General features: G+C 49.5%; 8 protein-coding genes across 8 annotated transcripts; 2 read left to right on the forward strand and 6 right to left on the reverse strand.

The window, feature by feature from the left end:
• Positions 1-29: 29 nt before the first annotated feature.
• Positions 30-1,729, forward strand: PSV08DRAFT_203620 (nucleoside transporter-domain-containing protein). The gene is made up of 2 exons (XM_014223055.1): positions 30-435; positions 486-1,729. Exons 1-2 carry the CDS (start codon positions 263-265, stop codon positions 1,663-1,665), a joined length of 1,353 nt encoding a protein of 450 aa, XP_014078530.1. The 5' UTR covers positions 30-262; the 3' UTR covers positions 1,666-1,729.
• Positions 1,730-1,815: 86 nt separating this feature from the next.
• PSV08DRAFT_44633 (uncharacterized protein) lies at positions 1,816-2,908 on the reverse strand. Its single transcript, XM_014223056.2, has 2 exons — positions 2,773-2,908; positions 1,816-2,632 (listed from the first exon to the last, which is right to left on the reverse strand). The coding sequence occupies exons 1-2, from the start codon at positions 2,821-2,823 to the stop codon at positions 1,901-1,903; spliced, it is 783 nt and encodes a 260-aa protein (XP_014078531.1). The 5' UTR covers positions 2,824-2,908; the 3' UTR covers positions 1,816-1,900.
• Positions 2,909-3,292: 384 nt separating this feature from the next.
• Positions 3,293-4,249, reverse strand: PSV08DRAFT_362715 (Isochorismatase-like protein; the record flags this gene model as incomplete). Its single annotated transcript, XM_066093033.1, has 1 exon — positions 3,293-4,249. One exon carries the CDS (start codon positions 4,247-4,249, stop codon positions 3,293-3,295), a length of 957 nt encoding a protein of 318 aa, XP_065948991.1.
• A 253-nt stretch (positions 4,250-4,502) lies between these two features.
• Positions 4,503-6,019, reverse strand: PSV08DRAFT_391388 (uncharacterized protein). The gene is made up of 2 exons (XM_014223058.2): positions 5,616-6,019; positions 4,503-5,563 (listed from the first exon to the last, which is right to left on the reverse strand). Exons 1-2 carry the CDS (start codon positions 5,983-5,985, stop codon positions 4,563-4,565), a joined length of 1,371 nt encoding a protein of 456 aa, XP_014078533.1. The 5' UTR covers positions 5,986-6,019; the 3' UTR covers positions 4,503-4,562.
• A 180-nt stretch (positions 6,020-6,199) lies between these two features.
• Positions 6,200-7,687, forward strand: PSV08DRAFT_402308 (U3 snoRNA associated-domain-containing protein; the record flags this gene model as incomplete). The annotated part of the gene is made up of 1 exon (XM_014223059.1): positions 6,200-7,687. One exon carries the CDS (start codon positions 6,200-6,202, stop codon positions 7,685-7,687), a length of 1,488 nt encoding a protein of 495 aa, XP_014078534.1.
• A 186-nt stretch (positions 7,688-7,873) lies between these two features.
• PSV08DRAFT_247920 (mitochondrial uncoupling protein) lies at positions 7,874-10,537 on the reverse strand (the record flags this gene model as incomplete). Its single annotated transcript, XM_014223061.2, has 8 exons — positions 7,874-8,841; positions 9,189-9,193; positions 9,260-9,421; positions 9,474-9,912; positions 10,000-10,195; positions 10,257-10,306; positions 10,366-10,413; positions 10,471-10,537. 8 exons carry the CDS (start codon positions 10,535-10,537, stop codon positions 7,874-7,876), a joined length of 1,935 nt encoding a protein of 644 aa, XP_014078536.2.
• Positions 10,538-11,491: 954 nt separating this feature from the next.
• Positions 11,492-16,216, reverse strand: PSV08DRAFT_203635 (armadillo-like helical protein). Its single transcript, XM_066092037.1, has 5 exons — positions 14,773-16,216; positions 14,271-14,375; positions 13,530-14,221; positions 13,240-13,479; positions 11,492-13,189 (listed from the first exon to the last, which is right to left on the reverse strand). The coding sequence occupies exons 1-5, from the start codon at positions 15,994-15,996 to the stop codon at positions 11,560-11,562; spliced, it is 3,891 nt and encodes a 1,296-aa protein (XP_065948992.1). The 5' UTR covers positions 15,997-16,216; the 3' UTR covers positions 11,492-11,559.
• Positions 16,217-16,841: 625 nt separating this feature from the next.
• On the reverse strand, positions 16,842-20,536 carry PSV08DRAFT_391395 (uncharacterized protein). Its single transcript, XM_014223064.2, has 2 exons — positions 20,338-20,536; positions 16,842-20,282 (listed from the first exon to the last, which is right to left on the reverse strand). The coding sequence occupies exons 1-2, from the start codon at positions 20,484-20,486 to the stop codon at positions 16,898-16,900; spliced, it is 3,534 nt and encodes a 1,177-aa protein (XP_014078539.2). The 5' UTR covers positions 20,487-20,536; the 3' UTR covers positions 16,842-16,897.
• Between the last annotated feature and the right edge of the window lie 1,024 nt (positions 20,537-21,560).

Here is a 21,560-nt window from a genome sequence, read left to right on the forward strand (position 1 = left end):
GCGCCGCGTCCGTGCTGCCCATCACCGCATCACCTGCTGTCGTGCCTCGACGTGCTCCTCACGCGCCGCCATCATGAGTCCAACCAGCGCCCGTACTGTTGCCTGATTATGTATGCTCTTCTCACATCTACCTCGTGAACGTGTGCATGTCCTTTCAACACTCTCTGTACTTGTAGACTTCTTATCAAGACGTCCCCCTAACTCCGTATCTCCGCAGCTCCGCTCGACAACACCGCGAGCGCGATACATATAGCAACACACCATGGAGCGCTTACGCCAAATGTTTGGGCGCGAAGACCCAGAGGCGTCGTATGAACCGCTACAAGGTGGCTCTGAGCGGCCTGATGGCGAGCATATCGATGCTGAGGAGCAGGCCTTCTCATGGACCGACTATGCCGTCTTCACCCTGCTGGGAGTCGCCATGCTCTGGGCCTGGTAAGTCCATACACACTTCCACCACATATACACAACTAACACGCGCCTAGGAACATGTTTCTAGCCGCAGCACCGTACTTCCAGCGCCGCTTCGAGTCCAACGACAGACTCCTTCGCAACTTCCAGTCCGGCATCCTCTCCGTCTCCACCGTAGGCAACCTAGGCTCCATGATTGTCCTGACCAAGCTACAAGCCCGTGCCAACTACCCCCGCCGTATCATCGCCTCGCTCGCCCTCAACGCCATCGTCTTCACACTGCTTGCCATATCTACAAAACTGTTCCTCAACGTCTCCGCCGGCGTCTACTTTGCCTTCCTGATGGTCATGGTCATGATTGCCAGTCTAGCCACAGGTCTATGCCAAAACGGCGTCTTCGCCTACGTATCTGGGTTCGGAAGAGAAGAATATACACAGGGCATAATGTCCGGTCAGGGTGTCGCCGGCGTCTTGCCAGCCATCACCCAGATCATCTCCGTGCTCTCCGTCCCAAAGAAGCACCATGTTGACGGTGCGCCGCAAGAGTCCAGCACCTCTGCTTTTGTATACTTCTTGACTGCCACCGCCGTCTCCGTCGCAACTCTCTTCGCCTTCTTCTACCTACTCTCCAGGGATAGCTCCAAGCAGCGCCTGCTGCGCACATCTTACAACGAAGGCCCTGAATATGACGACACAGATCGTACCGAGCGCAAGAGCGTGCCCTTGACAAGGCTGCTCAGAAAGCTTTTCTGGCTTGCCGGCGCCGTCTTCATCACTTTCGCAGTAACAATGTTCTTCCCTGTCTTCACGCCCCAGGTCCTCAGTGTGCGCGACCCAGCTACCGCACCTCGCCTGTTTCAACCCGCAGCCTTTATCCCCCTAGGCTTCTTTTTCTGGAACATTGGTGATCTCATCGGTCGTGTTGGACCTGCCTTGCCCGCTCTTCGTCTTACACATCGCCCCCAGTTGCTGTTTTTCCTGTCCATTGCAAGAGTCCTGTTCATACCCTTGTATCTTCTCTGCAATATCGGTGGTAAAGGCGCGGCTATCCCGTCTGACTTCTTCTATCTGTTCGTCGTGCAGCTGTTGTTTGGCATGACAAACGGTTTCCTCGGAAGTAACTGCATGATGGGCTTTGCCGAGTGGGTAGAGCCTGATGAGCTCGAGGCCGCTGGAGGTTTCATGTCGTTGAGTCTTGTGGGCGGATTGACGGCAGGAAGTTTTCTTAGTTTTTTCGCCGCGCAGTCTTCATGATTACAGAATGCATAGAGGCGTTGTACACGCAATTTCCCAAACAATCAATGTTCCTTTTTCTTCTTCTTCTTCTTCTTCTTCTTCTTCAAATCACATTCTTATCACTGTGAATTCCAAATATGCAGATTGAACATGATATCAGATACGATCCTATTGTCGCACCTGCTCTATTCAATCATTTCCATTTCTATTCGTGATGGTAATACACATATATTTTTCCCCTCCTCTTTCTCTCTTACAAAGCACCAAGTTCCTTCAACTTGCTAATCATACCATCCACATCCTCAACCTTGACACCGCCCTTCCTTGGCTCCGGCTCCGTAACCTTGACCGTCTTGAGCCTAACCTCGGAATCCAGTCCATAATCACTCAGACTCTTCTTCTCCAGCGGCTTCTTCTTCGCCTTCATGATGTTCGGTAAACTAGCATAGCGCGGCTCATTGAGTCGTAGATCTGTTGTGATAACCATTGGCAGCTTGGCCTTGATCGTCTGCACACCGCCATCTACCTCCTGCACCACCTCAACGGACTGGTCCTTGATAGTGACCTTGGACGCTTGTGTGGCTTGCGGCCAGTTCAGCAGGCCGGCGAGCATTTGTCCTGTTTGCCCAGCATCGTCGTCAATGGCTTGCTTGCCGAGGATAACGAGGTTGCTTTTTTGCTCCTCGACGACTTTGCGGAGGAGCTTTGCGACGCCGAGGGGCTCGAGGGCGTCTTTTTCCTCAACAACAACGTGGATGCCGCGGTCGGCGCCCATGGCCATGGCTGTGCGGAGGATGTCTTGCGATTTTGCGACGCCGGCCGAGAAGGCGACAATGTCTTCGACTGTGGGGGCGCTGGCGTGGTGTGCTTTCTTTTCGCGCATGCGGACCGCTTCCTCGATGGAGAGTTCGTCAAAGGGATTCATCGAGTGCTTGACGTTTGCGGTTTCGACAGCGGTTTGCGTGCGGTTTACCCGGGGTTTGACCTGTCATTTGGTATCAACATCTGTTTCCTGCTTCTTCATATTGTCATGCTGCTGCGTCCATAGAGTTCGTCTCTTGTGCCATTCCAGCAAATGCGAGGCTCGGGATTAAGGCGCATTCTTCGGTGCCAAACTAAACATACCGCATAGTCAATGACCCGCTTGACGGGCACTAATATCCTCAATCCAGACATATTTAGATGTTTGGCGACTCTTCTACACTGCGGAAAACGCCAATTGTTGTACAAAGAGTGCTGGTAATGATGTAGAAGAGCAAGGGTGGGGTGGATAGCATCGGGGTTGGCTCTGGAGTTCGCGGTGCTTAGCCGAGGCTTTTTCCGATGTCCGCGGGCGGCCTTGGCATGACTGTGATATCATCTATGGAGATAGTGTTCAGAGGTGCAATTCTATCACGGACTAGAGTTCTTGTCTTGTGAGATACTGAAAATTATGCTTTTTTATTCTCTCTCAATTTAAAACAGTCATTGAACGATGACTCTACTTTTAAACAAACTCACTGTGAAGTGCCATGCCCTTAGAGGCGGAAAAGTATCACAAGGACGTGAAGTGAACCAATTTCCCATTGCTCAATCCTATGTTGGGAACCTGTTACTAAATTTCATTTGAAAAATTTAAACATTCCATTCCTGCCATTTTAATCCATCAGCCCACCACACCATTTGCAAACTGCTCACAGCTCGCACAGAATCCAAACGTCCTACTTGCGTTATACTCCCAGCATTCCTGTGCATACTCTGGCGAGCTAGTCCCACAGCCATCACTCAGAAGAACGCAATCATATCCATTGCTAAAAGCATCCGTCAAAGTCCCGCCTACACACTGATCTGTATTGACCCCAGTGAAGAACAGTGTCCTGATACCCTCTTGGTCGAGAAACTCTTTCAGCGGGGTTGTTGCACCCCATAAGCCGCTCATTCTATTCTTGTGAATCCAAACATCGGGCCTACTATCAAGCTTGCTACCCTCAGAGTACATGGCGTCAAGAGGCGGGTAAAGTGCAGCGTTCCAAGTATCACGCATGAGCAGTCGACCAGCAGAAACGGATTTCCCATCTTGAAGTGCAAGTGTCCCACAGTCTGCACCTATGCCACAGTACATAGACTTATTTTCCTCTCCATGCGAATCCACACTCACACTGCTTTCATGATACCCAAATGCATCATCTGTATTGAAGTCTGAATCCGCAGGAATAGCAGAGAACCCAAAAGCACGCTTGACTGCCGGCGGCATTTCTTTGACTTCTTCTTCTGTAAGGCCCCAGTTTACCCAAACCACCCGGATTCCTGCTTTTCTTGCAGCTGGTATTGCATGCTTAACAAGTTGCTCGCAAGCGGCATGTCCAGCACTCTGTTGGTTGCGACCAAAAGCTTCGGAGAGGAAGAAGTTTTGCATATCAATTATGACAAGGGCGGATTTAGCGGGGTCAACCTTGATAGGCTGAGCTGATGTTTGGATTGTATAAGTAGGCCCGGAGATCGGCGAAGAGTGAGTAGATGGATGCGTAAGATCGAATCCTGACTGCGAAGCGTGAGACCAAAAGCTTGTGGATGATCCTATTAGGGCTTTGCGGTTGAATTTGGTTGCAGTGGCGGAAGCCATAATTGTGGCAAAAGTCGAAATAGTGTGATATAGGTCACGAGTAGTTTTCGTCAAATTTAGATGTGTACAGGTTTGGGAGGATTGTAAGTAAGATGAACAAAGCTGAAAAGAACCTCCCGCATACTCAAATATCATGGCTGCTATCAGAGAGCCAGATAAGGAAGGCCAGCATCTCACTTGCCGAAGCGGGGTAGACTTGTGTGATCTCATAGATAGAGACACTGCATTGTCAAGGATATTACTAAAAAACTGTCTTCCTTGCTAAACAAAGTGTAGTGACTAGAAATTGACTGGACTTCGAACCAACATGCTTCTACCTGATCCCAGCAAGCCGTTTCCTTGCAAGTTGAACGAGTTGCGGCCACTCTTCCTTTTGATTGGCTGCACTCGGGACTTCGAGTATTTGTCGCAGGTATTCCTTTGCTTGTTGATGATCACCTTTTGAGTCATGATAATCTGCAAGCTGCAGCATAGAAGGTTTGTGGCCAGCGTTAGATGCAGCCTCAAGCCATTCCCGCGCTAATGCTGCAGCACTGCCAGGCTTCCATCCTAGCAGCCAATTGAGCGCTTTGCGTATACCGCCATCTTTAAGAATTGGAGACTCAGTCTTTGCGACCTCCTGGTAAAAGTCGATGAGATTAATCATGGCTTGCTGATGACCGGATGCTGCTGCTTTACTAGTGTATTGCAACCACTTCTCACTTGCTCTCGGCTCGAAAGCCGCAAGCTCGTAATACGAGAGCGGATCATCACCTTTCAGAGCACCCAGCTCAAATGGGGTCTTTGCTTCAGCTTGCATTTCTGGATCTTTTTCGGATTTTAATAAGAAACCCAGGGCATTCCACGGTGCAATTAGTGGCAGTTGCATGGGGTGTCTTGATCCAGGTTCATATTTGAGACTAGAGGGATTGATGGCCTGCTGGTATGCTTCCTTTGCTTTAATTCTTTGGCCTTCTTGCTCAAGAAAAAGTCCTTTCAGAGTCAATACTTCTGGCCATAGAGCAGTAGTTTTTTCCAGTGTTTGTTGATCGAAGCTCTCTAATGTCTGGCGGTATCTTGGGATTTCATGACGTGGGAAAAGGCGTGCTAGCTCTTGCACAGATTCGTCTCCTGCGCTGCTTAGATAGACAGCAGTCAGGATATGTACAGTTGCCAGAGGATCACCAGCCTGGGCACACCCTTGAAGAAGCAGCCCAGAAATGGCTTTGTGCTGACTTGGGGGAATTTGAGCTCTCTTGACAGGGTCGCTGATGTCAGGTATTTTGAAAGTTATGATCCCAAGAGAGGAAACATCGTCAAGTGCGACATTGTACTCTGTTGATATCAGCATTCCAAGGTCACATTGGATAGTGGGTTCGAAACGTACTCTTCACTAATCGCAGAACGTTGGTTCCATGTTCCATTTTACTCTTATGTGTAACAAAGTCCTGATACAGACTCTGCGCTATGCGAGGCTCCATCTTGAGAGTGCCCTGTTGTTTAGCGAGTGTATAGAAGCCTAACCGGCTTCGCTCGTCGACATCAGCCCGGGCTTTGGGGGCATCGAATCTCGGCTTGGTAGCATATTTCCGGATCTGAATTGGAGCGCTAGCCTTTTGTCGATGTGAAGATGATATCAGTCTTGCAGCGCCCTTGTGCTGAGTTGTTCTGGTCAATTGACGAAATTGGCAAATGAGACAATGCTCAATTTTTTCCACAGCTCTTATTGAGTCCCGTCCAATTCGAGAGATGGACATGGCTGTGTCAGGAATGCCTTTCGTGACAAGCGTGTGGGTGTAAGTTGGACATAGTGATGTCTAGTTGGTCTCGGAGGTCCGCAATGGCCGCGAAATCTTGGCGCGCCAGAATCTTTTTTGGTGTCGCGAAGAAAGTTGCGCCCCAACTCAGACACCCCGAATCCAAGCTGCGCTTTCGTCAGGACACAGCCAGGTCCACAGTATCGCGGTCGCAATGGTCACAACACGAGGAGGAACAGAGACGCCAGGCGCACCGACGCCCACGCCACGCAGCTCTACAAGAAAGCAGGTCGGAAAGAGAGAACTGGAGTCGCTGGAAACACCGACGCAGACGAAGAGGCAAAGAAAGGCACCCAAGGCCACACCAAAGAAGGGAATTGCAGCGGAGTCAAAAGGAAAAGAAGAATCCACAGATGAGCCCTCACAAGAATCTTCAAACGATACCTCGGACACGATTACCGCCAATGCGCAAGAATCAGAAGCGCCCGAGACACCCAAGCAAAGCGGTTTGCCAGCTCGCCAAAAATCAAGCCCGCAAGTAGTCGTTGGCGCCGACGCTTCACATCAATCATCCAGTACCGTAGAAAAGGAATATGAAGTACCATCGACTGTGCAAAACCCTGCATTTTACACACCAACACAAGTCCCCGGGTCCGTTTATGCCACGCCAGCTACACACAAGCGGCCCGAGGGCTCGCCCACGCCAAAAGCTAAAATTCTGAATGATCAGACACCATCAACGGCGGTGAAGAAGGGGAGAGGGCGTTCCAAGAAGACACCACAAAAGGAGCTTGTCGAAGCAACCGACGAGGTACCGTCTTCTACCTACGAGAGCGAAATGGCACCTATACCCTCGCAAGACGCTGCACCTCCCTCAGCGCAGCCTGAGAAGGCACACATGCGCTTCGGCAGCGAGGAGCCTGCGCCGAAACCAGCCTCACCGGTCATGAACAAGCAAGGCAGCAAGCGTTACGAAGCCGCAGAGCCTGTAGTCGAGCCACCCCAAGCGGACGAAGACGACGCGAGCGATTCAGACGACGAAGCTCCCGAAGTCGTTACCACAGCAGCTGCAAGTTCCAGAGCCCTCGCCGCCCGCGCCGAAGCCGATCGCGCTCAAAGAGCCCAACAAGCCAAAGAAGACGCCAGACGCAAAGCCCGCGAAGAATTCCTCGCCGCCCAACAAGCCGCCAAGCGCGAGCGTGAAGAAAAGAAGGCAAAGAAACTCGCCAGGCAGGCTGCTAAAGAAGCCAAAGCAGCAGCTACAAACGCTCTCTTTGCCGAGCAAGAATCAGACTCCGAACACCCCACGCAAATCGACACATCCAACGGCCTCCTCCCCGCCTCCCTTCTCGCCACAATCGACGATCAGCGCCCGCCCACGCCCCCACCCGAGCGCCGCGGCAAAACCGAAGAGGAAAAGCGAAAAGAGAAGCTGAACCAGCATATCAAGTTCCTTGAGCGCACCGACAAGCCCGCTAAGGATGTCAAAAAGGGTAAACTCAACGTCGCTGTGTTGGCGCAGCAGAACAAGGTTATGCCGCCAAAGGTGAATCGGGATTCGAAGAATGTGAGAGAGCATTGGCTCAAGGGGAGGCAGGTGGAGAAGAGGATGGTGGGTAAAAAGGGTGGGGTTGTGAGGGTTGGGAGGATGGAGAGGAGGCCGCATGGAAATCGGGGGTTCTTGAGGGATGGGGATGAGTAGGGGTGTCTTGATTCAAGTATTATGATGTTTTGTATGTGTGGAGGGCAAGCACACTTAAAAGAGGGAGAGAAATGAATATGTCGATTGGGATATACTTTTTTCTCTCATTTCAAGCGTATTTACCAGCATACATCTTGAATCTATGATCCTCATTGCAATCCAAAATGCATTCATGTAAGCCTTGTTTTATCGGCGTCCTGGCCTCTTGGGCTTGGCAAATCCTTTACTCTCCTCCTTCTTCTCCTCCTTGAACTCGTCCATGATAATCTGCTCGGTGATCTCATCTGGATTCGTGACTTCGAGCTTCTTCAGCACTTTGAGGCCACCGTCGCTCTGCGCAAGCGACACCACGTTACCCCGACTCGCAGCGTAAATCATGCGTTCCCTAATCTTCGCACTGCTAGGACACGTCGAAATGAAGACGATCGACGCATCTGGGTCGTTGTGGCGGTAAAACACGTATCGCGGCTCCTTTGTATCAACTGACCCAGAGATGGATGATGGCGTAGCCGACGATGAAGATACCAGCTTCAACGTCTCAGACGCACCGTCCATTCTCAGCTGCACGAGGTTGTCTCCACCTCCCTGGCCCAGCTTCTTCAATACCTCCGCGACTTCATTGTCAGAACGGATTGCCAACTTGCCGCCCTGAGCAAGACTCTGGCCCCGCGTGCCCCTGCTCTCCAGCGCCTCGGCGGCCTTGATGTCTTGCAGCGACTGCTCTTCGGCCGTCAATGGGTTCTCAGACTCGGTGTGAGCCACATGCTTCTCCCAGCCTTCAGTTGTCAACTCGGATGCTTCGGTTGTGAAGATGCTTTCTGCAAAGTGTTCACCGCCTAACTCGCGCACAAGGGTCAACCTTGTGGATGCGAAGAGCATCTTTTGTCGTACGGGCGCCGCATTGGGGACATATGTCACTGCCACCAGGCTCTTATCTGAGCTGCTCAGGCTGTCGGCACGGCGTAGGAGAATGTACAACGCCGCGTTGTCCTTGACGTGGGGTTGGAGATTCGAGAGATCGTCGACAAAGGTCGAGGCGCTCGAGGATATTGTGCCGCTGGGTACAATGGTTTCCTTCTGGATTGTTGCTAGGATACCGCGTTGGGTGGTCGATGTTATAAGGCTGCCTAGGGCAGATTTAAGCTCTTGGGAAGCTGTTGCACATTGTTAGGGGTGTTTCTCAGAATGGGGAATTTAGGTAGCAGTACCGGAGATGCCGGACTGCATCTTGTATGAAACTTTATTGTGAACAAACTCTGTTGGCGAAATTGGTGTTCAGATGAGCGTGGTGGGGTATAGGTTGTTGAATTGACAACTCTGCTTGTTTACGCTGACGTAGCATTGTGATGCATGGGTACGTGGGGCAAGTGGGGTGAATGGCGGATGCACTTGGCAGTCCCTGCTTTTGCCATACTTTCCTGTTCCTAGAAATGGCCTGATATAAGCATGAATCATGTAGGTAAAAAAGAAGTTCATTTCCAAATGCAATCAATCATTTTACGTTCGCTATTCAAAGTAGTACAAGAAGTCATAAATTACCTCCTACACTTACCCCACCTAGTCTCAGCCTACTCTTCGTACTGGCCCCCCGGTAGCATCTCTCGTCCACGCTCCAGAACACCCTTTAGATATTCGTACACAGTAAATGTAACAGCCTGACCAGGAGCGACTCGCATAACGCGTGGTGTGATGCCCTTGTAAAAACTTCGGACTCCTTCTTGCTTCCACATATCACTGCCAGCCTGATTAGTTCGTGTGGATAGTATACAATAGCTTAACATCTTACCCTGCAATGTTTGTAATCCGTTGTAAGGCACTTTGGCCTGCCTCAGCAGGCGTTTTCTGCAGCCTCGTCTTGATGGTATCAATGGGTGCATTTGTAAAAGGTCCCACAGCACCGCTTATCAGTCCAATCATACTTGTCTGGTAACTGGGAATGTCGGTGCTGCCATGATAATTCTGCAATTGTGCCCTCAGCTCAGAGTATGCCGTGAAGTTTGCCGCTTGGTTGGTTCCCTGGCGCAGAGCAGTGAGCGAGACACCGCGCCATAATGCACCAGCGCCTTCTTCCTTGACAACAGTGTACATCGCATGAGCGGCGTTTCGGTACTTCGGCACATCGAGCGGGTCTGCCATGGAGTGGTGCTGGGCTTGCAGACGGATCTTTACCACTTCCATAGGAGTGACGACAAGAACGGCTTCTGTGATTCCGGCGGCGAGACCAGCTGTGTGTAGTTAGTATTGGTCGTGGCTGATATCTTTCTAATGAAATTGCGGCAGGGCAACTGAAGCTAGAAATGTAAGAAACTCACCCATGAATGTAGATTTTGACGCGACATTGCCCTGTTTGTCCGCTAGCAGTTGCTTGTACCATTCGTAACTCGTAAATCGTATGGCCATCTTCGGGACGATTCCAGTCAACACCGCGCCCAAACCCTTGTATAGACCCAATGCTGTTTCTCTCTTCACAATCTCGGCGCCAGTAGTAATAAAGCCGCGCTTCTTCGCCTACAGTGCTACATCAGCAATTGTCCCGTCGTGTGGTGTGCAGATATGAGGTGGAACGTACTCCTGGCGCGCGAGCTCGTCTTGACAACTGCATTCGAACTTTGATCGTATCTAATATTTTGTCAGATTTATGACGAGTCAATTTACTTCTCGGTAACTGTAAAGCTTACCCAGAGGATGGCACACGAGCGCCTCCATCATACCAGCACCACCACCAGCTACACAAAATGTTCAGTCTTTGCCATTGGGGAGCATACACTGACCATGTAGCTTACCGATCAGATTGGTGGCCGCCGATGCGGGCTTCTTGCCATTGGGCCCTTGTACCGACTTTGCAGACATGTTGTATGGTCTTGGTGTCTACTCCCTCTGAAAGTAAAGTGCTAGTTGCGCGAAGCTAAACTCAACAACTACTCAAGCCTCTTGATAGTAGCAAACCGAGCCAAGTTGTATTCAATTTCAATTTGAGAATCTCCGCGTTTCCGACGAGACTTAGTGTAAAACCTTACACTCAAACCAAAGGAGGAAAAATATAAGAAGTCAACAGCTACCAGATGGGTATCAAGAAGCACCAAGCAGAAGATGAGGAACCAAAAAAGGAGAAGAACTGTGAGTCAAGAAAGAAAGAGCAAGGACATTCTGTCAGTAATATTCTCTTACCAGGGCTGAGCAGAAGCTACCCGCGGGTAGCAGAGGTCAGACTGCTTCCATTCGCTCCCACCAGCCTCGGCCCTTGCGTGAGCCCAGGCCGAATGTCTGAGTTTAGACTGGCACGCGTCTGTGTTTGGTATGACCTAGCCTGGTAACTAACGGGAACACTTGGCATACCCCGGATTCTGCCTTGGTGGACGAGCGGAAGTTACGATATGCTGATGTCGTTCGGCCGGGGATCGGCACATGGAACTATGCAATAACCGAGCTTCCCAAAGCCCCTATAACAATTAATTGCTCATTGTGGCTTTCGTGGGGAGGCAGTCCTAACAGAATACGAGAGGAGAAAAAAAGGCGGGTTTTGGTTCTTGGTTGGATCATGGTTGGTGCGCTTTCACGAGCTCGCACATATGGCAGTTGGATGGTGGATGAGGGGTGGAATGATCGACATGTGAAAGTGTGGGAGAATGACGTTTGAGGGGCACCCGGCAACATTTCCGATGCAGCCCTGTGTTTTCCGTAAGGCGGGTTGGTGATGCACGTGCGCGAGAATACCTCGGAACAACACAGCACGTGCGGGTCCCTGCCGTTCTTGCATTCGTGTACGGATGATCGTGGACCGCCATGTGGATGGAAAGACCGAGACACAGACATGAAAATGGGTATATTCGTGCTACTAAACCGAAAACACCCCCACAACAAGCACTACACCCTTAAAGAAACTTGACCTCATTAAACAAGCTAGCCCTGACTTGCATCAATGCCACGAGCTCCAGCACAAAGTTTTGCAGAATCACCACGTTCGTAATGATATGCATTAGGCTCGCCTCTCGAATATCATCTTCCTCCCTCTCTTCAGCGCTATCTGTTGTGTCTTCAGAAGGCTCCTTGGGTGGCGGCTGGAACTTGGATAGCATGACTTCAACTTCTTTTGACCCAGCTGCGCGCCGAAAGCGAATGCGTCTCTTGCCAAATTGATTCATCCTAATTTGTGCTATACTGGCGTCCACATCGGACATGAGCGACGGCTGTAGGATGCTGACATTCTGCACTGATAGAGGGGACGCCGCTCGAGCAGGTGAGCCAACGAGAGTTTGACCGCCATATCTCGAGGGAACAGGAGATCCCCCAGGCGTATTTCTTGACGCTGCAAGTGCTTCTTTTCTTCCCCGAGGAGACTGAGCTCGTGAAGGCGTCTTTGGTGGGTCCAGAACATGTTTTGGTATTTGTGGCGTCCAGGACCCAGCTGGTGTTTCGGAAGGAGCTCTAACGGATTTTGACTGAGGTGTAGACATTTTGGACTCCTCTTCTATGTCTTGGTGGATGCGGAAAGTGTCTTTACGACTAGCAACCTGCTCATCCCAGTCCTTGATGTCGCTCCGGAGAGCATTGACTTGAGCCTGAAGCTGTTGCAAGCACGCCAGCAACTGGGGTGTGGCTGCTGGATTCCAATTTGGAAGCCTTTCAGCCATGTACATGGCCCGCAAATTTTCATTCGAGAACGACTCTACTCCGGAGTTATTGTTCTCGAAGTGGTAGTCGGCAGGATCCACAGACAGCCAGCCTTCCAGACGCAGCTGAGAGCACGTTCCAAGCGTGATAATTGCCTCGGTAAGTGCCAAATTAGTCTCAACATCGTTTGTGAGGAATGTTAGCAGTAAGTCAATCATGGTTTGGAAGAGTGGGTCTTCTGGGAGCAGGTGATGCGGGTCAACATCCCTAGCCGAGGCTTCAGTTGAGTCAAAGTATCCTTGATTCTTCCCAGACATGGATGGTATGCCAATCGTCTTCAGCGAACAAGGATGAGATTCCAGTAGGCTCAACACATCCTTGAGATAGCTGTCATAAGCCTCATCGACACCTTCAAGACCGGCAAGGTCCACAGCAACGTTGAGGTACATTTCGAGTTCCTTGTTCAGTGATCCGACCGTCCTATGATGCTCTTTGTGGTGAATAGCCATGACCTTTACAAGAGACCCAAGCGCATAGCTGTGATTTTTGCTCAGAATCACTGTTGTCAACTTCAACGCTGCGGTGACAGTCTGTGGATTTCGAGAGGCAGTGCTGCCCAGCACAAGATCGACAAGATTGAAAAGCGATGGGTTGAATTTGTCGTCATCTTTGTCTGTTGCACTGAGCAGCATGAGCGACTGGCGTCGTTTGACAGCGGCGGGTGAACGTGGCGCTGTAGAAGTTGTATAGTCCAGTAACGCTAGCAAATACTGAAGCATCATGTGTACAAGCTCGGGATGGTCCAGACCGTCCAGTATATGGCGGAGATATGTAAGCACTGCAACAGAGGAACCGCCATCAGCATCGGATGATTCTAGTAGCGAAGGATACCTATATGAGATTAGCAGAATGCATGCAAGGGGTGCATGGTGAAAACAAACAAGAGCTGCTGAAGGAACAAGGCTTGGAAGTGGTCAATCAGTGTGACTCTGACGTCGGCGGATCTGCAATGCTCCAATACATCTTGCCAGAACGCAAGGTAAGACAGGAATGTAAGAAGATGGCCCTGAAAGTCGACACTGAAGAAATTCTCTGCCTGTGGGTTCGATTTCATCTCGGGGTAGTCAGAAAGAGACAGTATAAGAGGCAGATCTTGCGGGGGATGTAGGATAGACAGTTTCCTGCGCCATATTAGCTTGTTCTAGAAACAGAGAGTGAATATATGTCCTACCTGCTCATCTGACTGTACAATGCTCCTAGTCCAGTTGCCATGAGTGTAGGGAGGTCACTGTTCACTATCCACTGCTCCAGATCTATAGACCTGGACGCAGACTCGAATATGTATAGTAGGCCAGTGCGCGCAAAGTCTCCGATACGACCTTCGTGATGGACGTGATCAATGAGCTGATAGCACAGCGGAAAATCTTCTTTTTGTGTGACACCCGCAAAATCGGCTTTCTGGTTGAGCAGTCGTCTTTGGCTGTCTGCAGATGTGGTGGTGAACCAGACATGCAGGATCTCTGGCTGTAACCTGATTTTGGCCGCAATGCCGAACAGCAGCTCGACAATGTCGGCCTCAATGTCTTCACCAATACCTATACTGCCAGATCCGATTGTCCGATCGATGAAGTTCATGAGGGAGGCTGCGAAGACATCATTCTCGAGAAAGTCCTCTTCCTCGCTATCGATGAGGGCATTGTAGAATGCGACGGCGTCCCTAACGGTGCCTTCGTCGTGCGCAGTGGCTGCTATCTTGGAGACAGCCGTGTATATCTGCTGGGCGGCTGCGAACTGCAGGCACATGTGGGGTGCGGGTGATCGGGACTCATCACTGAGGATCGCGGTGAGGGCCTGGAAGCCACGGCGGATGTTGCCCAGCGCTTCGCGGTCGCTTGCGAGGTTGGTTGCCTTTTGCCATGCTTGCTGCTGTCTGTCAGGTCATGGGCATCATAGGATCGACGCACTCGCATACCAGAACTTGGTTGTATCGCTGCCGGAAGCGTGCCAGCCGCTGCTGCGGGTTGTTTGGCGCGATCTGCTTCTTCTTCTGGGACGAGCCGCCAAGTAGCCTCACCCACTGTATCCAGTCAGCTTCCACTTCACCCTTTTGCTGTCGACCATACGCACGAAGTCCATTTGATCTGTTACTCACCCCGCATTGGGGCCGCGTACGTGGGGTGCAAGGATAGGCGGGAGTCGTGTAGACGCGGAGCGCGCCGTGATGTGGTGGTGCGAGCTCGAAACCAATCGTCCTGCATTATTCTCCGCGGGGCAGCCACTCCCAACCTCTTCAACCCCTAGCACATTCACCAAGCATGCCACTGTCTCGGAAAATATCAATGTATTAAGTTCTAAGGTATGGCTAATGATAACTACCAAAAAAAGGATATAGAGCTAGAAACCCAGAACGCTCATTAACGCCTGCATGACTTCTGCAACAATCAAATAGCAGCCTCCTCAGCAGTCCACTTGACCTCCTTCTTGACACTGTCGCCACCTGACGTAGAAAGCCCACTCATACCCACCATATAATCTCTACCCTTAGCTAGCCAGACCACAAAATTTGGGAGCTTCCAATCCATGAGAACGCCAACGCCACCACCGCTTCCAATCGGGACTACCATTGACTCCCTTGTGTCGGGCTTAAATTCCCGGTCTTTTCCTTTGGGCTTCTCATCAGGGCGTGCGGGGTCAAAAGACAGTAAGTCGCGCTTGAGGTTGGTGACAAGAACAGGTAGACCATTCAAGATATCGAAGTAGTTGTTGCGTGAGTAGGAACCGATATCGCCAAGGGCATACACACGGGGACCCGCTGCATCAACGCGAAGAGTAGAGCTGGTAATGAGGTAGCCCTTGTCATCCAGAAGCTCTTTCGGAAGCCATGAAGAGTTTGGTCGAACACCATAGGCAGGCACGTAGAGATCTGCAGCCAGCTTGTCCCCATTCTGGAGCGTCATTACCGTCTGACCGTCTTCTTTGGACGTGGACTCGGTCACACGTGTGTTGTAGATAATCTTTACACCAAGAGCGTTGAGCTTGCGCTCTGCTGTTTCGGCAATTGCAGGGCGTAGACCAGGGAGGAGCTTCGCATCAGATGTGATCAAGGTGACCTCGACTTTTGGCTCGACTTTGCTAAAACATCCCGGCTTGCCATTGCGATGCTCGGCAACTTCACCAGCAAATTCCACGGCTGTCGCTCCGCCTCCAGCAATGACAATCTTCTTCGCTGACGCCACCTTCTCGTTGGTCGAAGCGACTGAGTCAAGAGTAGCTTGAGCATCTCCACTCATGGAAAAGGCAGGGAAGTAGGTGCTACTGCCCGTAGCAACAATCAAGGCGTGATATGGCAAAGTCTGGTCCTCTTTTCCATATTTGCTGCGATACGAGACTTTCTGTGCTGATGTGTCAAGACCAGTTGCAGTAGCTTCGACAAAGCTAAAGTCTTCCTTGGAGTACTGCTTGAACGCATCGTGTAGATTGAACAAGACTTTTTCGGTCGACATGCGGTCAGTTGAAGCTGCGACGCGAGGCGAAGCATTTCTAAAGTACCAAGTCGAGGACGGCGCGATGGTATAGACGTGGTACTTGGCATCATTCTTAGCTTTGAGAGCAGGTAGTATGTGCTTGAGGATGTAGTGGGTTGCTTGAAGACCGGCGCCTGAAGCGCCGAGCACGATGATGTTGCGCTCTTCAGTCATGATTGAATGTCAAAGAATAAACAGATTGATGGGTATCTTGGGAAAGAGATGCTAAAACGTAAGATATTGAGCAAGATGAAGCAGATGAAACGTGAGGCATATATTCACATCTGTCCGTGAAGACGGACCGAAACTCTGAAGCACTTCTACATCTCTAATACAGTCTTCAAACCAAAGGCCGAAAAATGGACAAAAATGTTATGCTCGCGCTGACTGTAATGGCGACGCGAGAGTGGAAAGTGAGGTTTGTAATGTAACCGGCAGCCGGATGCACCAACATCCGGGTCTGCCGAGCGTTGGTAAGCAACACCCTCGGGCCACGAGAAGCCTTCATTGGCTGTGGCTGTCAATTACAGGATCACGTGATGATTTTCTTGAGTACACAGCCCTTCTTGCTTCCAAATACACCTGTTGCTGGCGTTATTGATTACAACGCGTGTCCGGTATCGATCATTTATCCATCAGATTACGCTCGGCATGTTTCTTATCATAGTTGTCTTAAAAATGAGGTACATAATAGCTTCAGCAACGTGGCCCCAACCCTGTGCGCTCATACGCATAAATAGGTCAAACAGAACGCCACTTCCCCTTTCTACGTCCTTAGTCGCAGTAGTTTGATAGTAATGCCTATCTGTATTTTCGCCTTCACAGTAATCTCTGTTTTCCAGCACCTTACCTTCATGCACCTCGTTCGTATGCTGGCACCCAGATTCCACCCTACGTGATTACAGCCATTGACCTTCTCAATACATGTAGCGTATCTTGGACACTCCTTCGTGCCAGTAGTAGTATTTTGAGCATCCAAAAACTATCCATCTCAACACTCATGAGCATAGGATCAAGATCTGGTTGGTAATGCGATTGACTATGTAACTACTTCCTGTACACCGGCCTGGATCTCCTACCAGAAAGTCTGATATGAAGTAGAGACAAAGTTCTGTTGTGCTTCCCTACCGAGCTGCTCAGCCAGATCTCTTGACGCTATCTGTCCGTTTTCTTCAGCGAACTCGCACGCTCTACGGACTCGCTCCCCGCCGTCTGATACAATATCCACGCCGCGATGGAAGAGCCATAGTAGCATATCCATCCTTCCATGCTCTGCTGCAAATTCGAATGCACTTTTTCCCCTGTATTTGCTGCCTGTATGATTGATGTCGGCACCGCGTTCGAAAAGCATTTCTGCAATACGGACGGAACCAGTTTTGGCAGCGAACTGTAGGGCTGTCCCCCCTCCCCAGATGCAAGGTGGTGCGTTGACATCGACGCCTTGATCCAGAAGGTACTGAATAATTTCAAAATGGCCCAGATCAATGGCCAGTTGTAGTGATGTGTGGGTTATGCCAACTGTTGCGCTGAACTTCAAGTCCGCCCCTGCTTTGTGTAAAAGTTCCACCATAGCGAGGTTTCCAGTCGATATCGCCTTCAAAATGGCATTGTATCGGCCTCGATATGGACTATCTCCAGCAACTTCGACTGTACTATTAGGATCGCCCCCGCACTCCAGGAGGATTTGCACAATCTTGACGCTACCTGTATTAATTCCCTGACCAAGTAGTGTGAGCAATTCTCGATCCTGAGGAAGCTGAAATGTGTCTTTTCTGAATTCGATGATATTCAGAGGGGCATGGGTTGCGAGAGTTCTAACCATGGTCTCGTTCTTTTCCTTGATCATTGCTCGCAAGACTGGGATTGCGAATGCTCCATTGTTATCAGGGTATCTTTCTCTAAACGATCTCAGGATTACTATAACCAGTTGATGAGATTTTCTCACAGCAGCTTTGAGTGCACCGGAATCTCTTGGGTCCGCACCATAAGCGAGCAGTTTGTAGGTGAATGTCTCGCGACCGCAATCGATAGCTTCTTTCAAAGGTGAAGTTGACATGTCACTATCAGACGAATTACAATTCGCCCCGTTGTCGAGTAGCAGCTGGAAAATCTCGGTATCGCCTCTTTTCATGGCTTCATATAGAGGTGAACCGATTGTCTCCTGCAGTTCTTGAGAGAATCCCAGATAGCCCCACTGGATGCCTTTGTGACTAGGATCGATTCCACGAACCATCAATAGTTTCATAACATGTTGATTACCCCAACGTACAGCAAATGTTAGAAGCCCAGAATAAGCGGAATAAATTGCTGTGTCAAGCAATAATTCGAAAAGCTGTAAATCGCGCGTCAAAATTGCAGCCACAACACTGTGGAAATCTGGTCGCACGCCGTTCGCCATTAAAAGTTCGACGATGTCTTTACGACCTCGCAAAACAGCAGCAGTCACAGCCGCACTGAGATGTTGATTCATTGTTTGATAACCCCAATGGTTTCTGACAATGAGAGAATTCGAGGTTTTCAAAAACCTTTTTTTGCGCATTGCAAGTAGTTCTTGGACTAGGTCTGCATTTGCCGTTTCAGCAGCAGCAGTTATAACAGATTCGAAATTTTGTTCGTTCATAGTTGCGTTGAGAACACCCAAACTCTTTAACAGGTCAATCATTCCTTGGTTGCCCCATCTGATAGCTTCAGCAAATGGTGTGATAGATCTTAAGTTAATCGAACAACCCTCCAGTAGATACGTATCTGCATCAGAAGAGAGGATTTTCGCAAAAAATCTTTGACTTCTTGAAGGATTGCATAGTCCATCAATGTCCACTCCCATCTGAATGTACCTTGTGACCACTAGTGGCTGATTTCCGCGAACAGCCTCACACAGATCTGTAGAGCTTGGAGTCAATTCTAGCCGTTCGAGAAGATAGTCGATCAAACCCAAGTTGCCCTTGTACGAAGCGTTTCCAAGGAGTTTGACGACTGATTCTTTGACAATAGAACTCTCATTCAGTGAAACTGGATCGTTCCTAAAGATTGACTGAAGTATATGTGGGATTTTTTCCTCTTGTTTGAACTCCATGATCATCTCAAATACACGCGCCACGTAGGACTTGAGTGCTTTAACGCGATTGAAGGGAAACTTATTGTGATGTATAAAAACATCTACAAGCATATCAGTTTTCCAAAATGCGCCATGATTCAGATCTTGCCAGTTCATCCTAGCATCATGATCAAGAAGCTGTTGCAGAATATTGCTCACAACTGGTGGGCAGCTAGCCTCACCATGATTTTTGATGTCTCCTTTAATCAAAAGCCAAGTGGGTGTCTGTTCGGAAAGATTATGCACAGTTCTGTTGGTATCAGCACCTGCGCGTAATAGAACTTCCACGACCTCCAGGCGACGAAACTGGCATGCTAATCCGAGAGGCGTGAATGTTTCGCCACCAAAGCGGCAAGTGACTCGATTACTGTCGAGACCTCTTCTCACAATGACCTCTACGAGGATCGGTATGTTGGACTTGATAGCAATAGTCAAGATACTTTGCTGAAGTGCTGCTGCATATGGATGAGGTAGTGCCTCCAGCATACCCTCCATGTGAGCAATAGGAAACTGTCTGACTTGCTCGAAGATGGTGTCGAACACTGCGTAGTCGGAGCCAGCAAAGTTGTTCAAGAGAAGATATAGTATCTGCTTCAGTATGACCAGATCCATAGAGGCCTTCTGAAGTTGGTTCGGTTCACTGGGGAGTAAATGTCTCATTTGATGGATTGAAGCAAAGATCTTGGGTTGATTATCTTTCAACAAAGCCCGGAATTCGTGAAATAGGGGGATATTGAGGTTACTGAATAAAGACATGGTGTTCATAGGTATAGAAAATGCTTTCCCGAGCCTTGATATTCCAAGAGACGAGTTTCCAGCAACATCGTGGCATCGATTGAATGGACTTTGCTGGGAGTACGATACCAACGATCCGGTCTCCCATAAATTGACATTTGGGGACAAATCATCGATCGGAATAGGAGTTGGAAGATTGGCAAGGAGCATGTTATCAGGAATTTGGCAATCAATTGCCTGAAAAGGGTCGGAACCGAGTGCCAGATTCCAGGGTGCCCCAAGAGCATTCAGCTCTATCGAAAGTCGCGTGGCTGATGTGTTGCTTAGATGGGTATTCTGGGCTTCCAGGTTGATGGCTGTTTCTTCAACTTCCTTCTCATCTGACTGGACCTCAATGCCAACAGGCAACGTCTGATTTGTGCAGCACTCTTTGTTTGCATCGCACGCCTTATACCGGGACGTCTCTTTCTTCACTTTGTCGCTAGAAAGCCTCGTCCCATATGCGTATACGTGGCTAACACGCCCAAGTTTGTCCCGGTTCTTGATGATGTGCCCAATGGTATGCCAGTTTTCGCGAGTCAATTTCTTCTTAAAGCCCCATCGCATGAACTGTGCTTCGTATTGTGGTTTACTTGAATAATTTAGGTCAATTAAAAGATCCTACACGATGAATTTTACAATCTTACCTTGCGAAGAAACCCTTCCCTTTCATAGTTTCGATCACGCCACCTTCTCCCATCAAGCTCTTGTCTTCGGATAGATATAGCTTCTGGATCGTCTCCTTGCGATTTTGCCATTCTGTTGGAGCTATTCGGGGGTGGTTCGTCTTCGGCATGATTGGATTACAATTTACAAGGCTGGAGAAGAAGGAAATGGGTTTGCAATATCTCCAAACTCTTCAGGACGGGATCAAGCACTTCTCTAAATAGTGGATCTGAGAAGAGGATCTGGGAATCAGGAATTGGGAATCAGGAATATGGTATCTGTGAAAACAGATTTTGGGAAATGGGCTCTAGGAAGAAGAGCGCCTGATTAACAATCCAGAATCTGGAAATCAAGTGATTGGATGAGCATTCTCGAGTCCTTTGGGGGCTGAAGGCTGAGCTTGACCGGTTGCTCCGCCTCACTCTTTGATCCGACCAATCAATATCACGTGCATCAGCCACAATGTGAATATATGCGACACAACGCATTCTGATCAACACACAGACCATCCAGAACATTGCAGTGTAGACCAGAATCTGGAATTGAGCAGATTGTGGTGATAACCTCGTTTCAGCCTCGAACGCGACGTTGGTCCCACGTCACCGCTACAATAATTCTGCTACGCATACTAACACAGCATGAGTAGAAGGGTCATAGGATAGACATTTGATGTAATCGAGACTGTTCGATCGGCGTGCTGTAGAACTAATACGCAAGAGGTAATAGGCGACTGGGGATTGGTCTTTCGGAAGATCGGACTTTCGGAATCTACGTACCCTTCACTTTCCCATGACACTAGATACACGCGCCTAATACCAGAATCTGGTTTCCCAAAACACGACAGAAGGCCAAACACCAGAATCTGGATATACTGCGCCACAAGAACTCTTGTGCGATGTCTTTATCAGTCCCTTAGAAAATGTGACTACATCCAGATTCTGGATTAGAGTTGTGTATCTAAAGCGTGCTCATCATCACCATCATGCACCATGAACAAAGACATTCGTTCACCTCAAGGCACCCAAACCCCCATCATCCTTCCCTCAAGTACAATCCATCGGCATGGCTAGCTGGTCCCTCGAAGCGCGTATAGCCCTTGTCACTCTACTCGTACAACTCACGATACCCATATTCGTTCTTGTTTTCAGGATAGCATGGAGAAGATGGATTTCAAAGCACAATGGTAGTACAGTCTCATATTTTT

Source organism: Bipolaris maydis, assembly GCF_028858645.1.
Source record: "Bipolaris maydis strain C4 unplaced genomic scaffold PSV08scaffold_8, whole genome shotgun sequence".
Classification (NCBI taxonomy): domain Eukaryota; kingdom Fungi; phylum Ascomycota; class Dothideomycetes; order Pleosporales; family Pleosporaceae; genus Bipolaris; species Bipolaris maydis.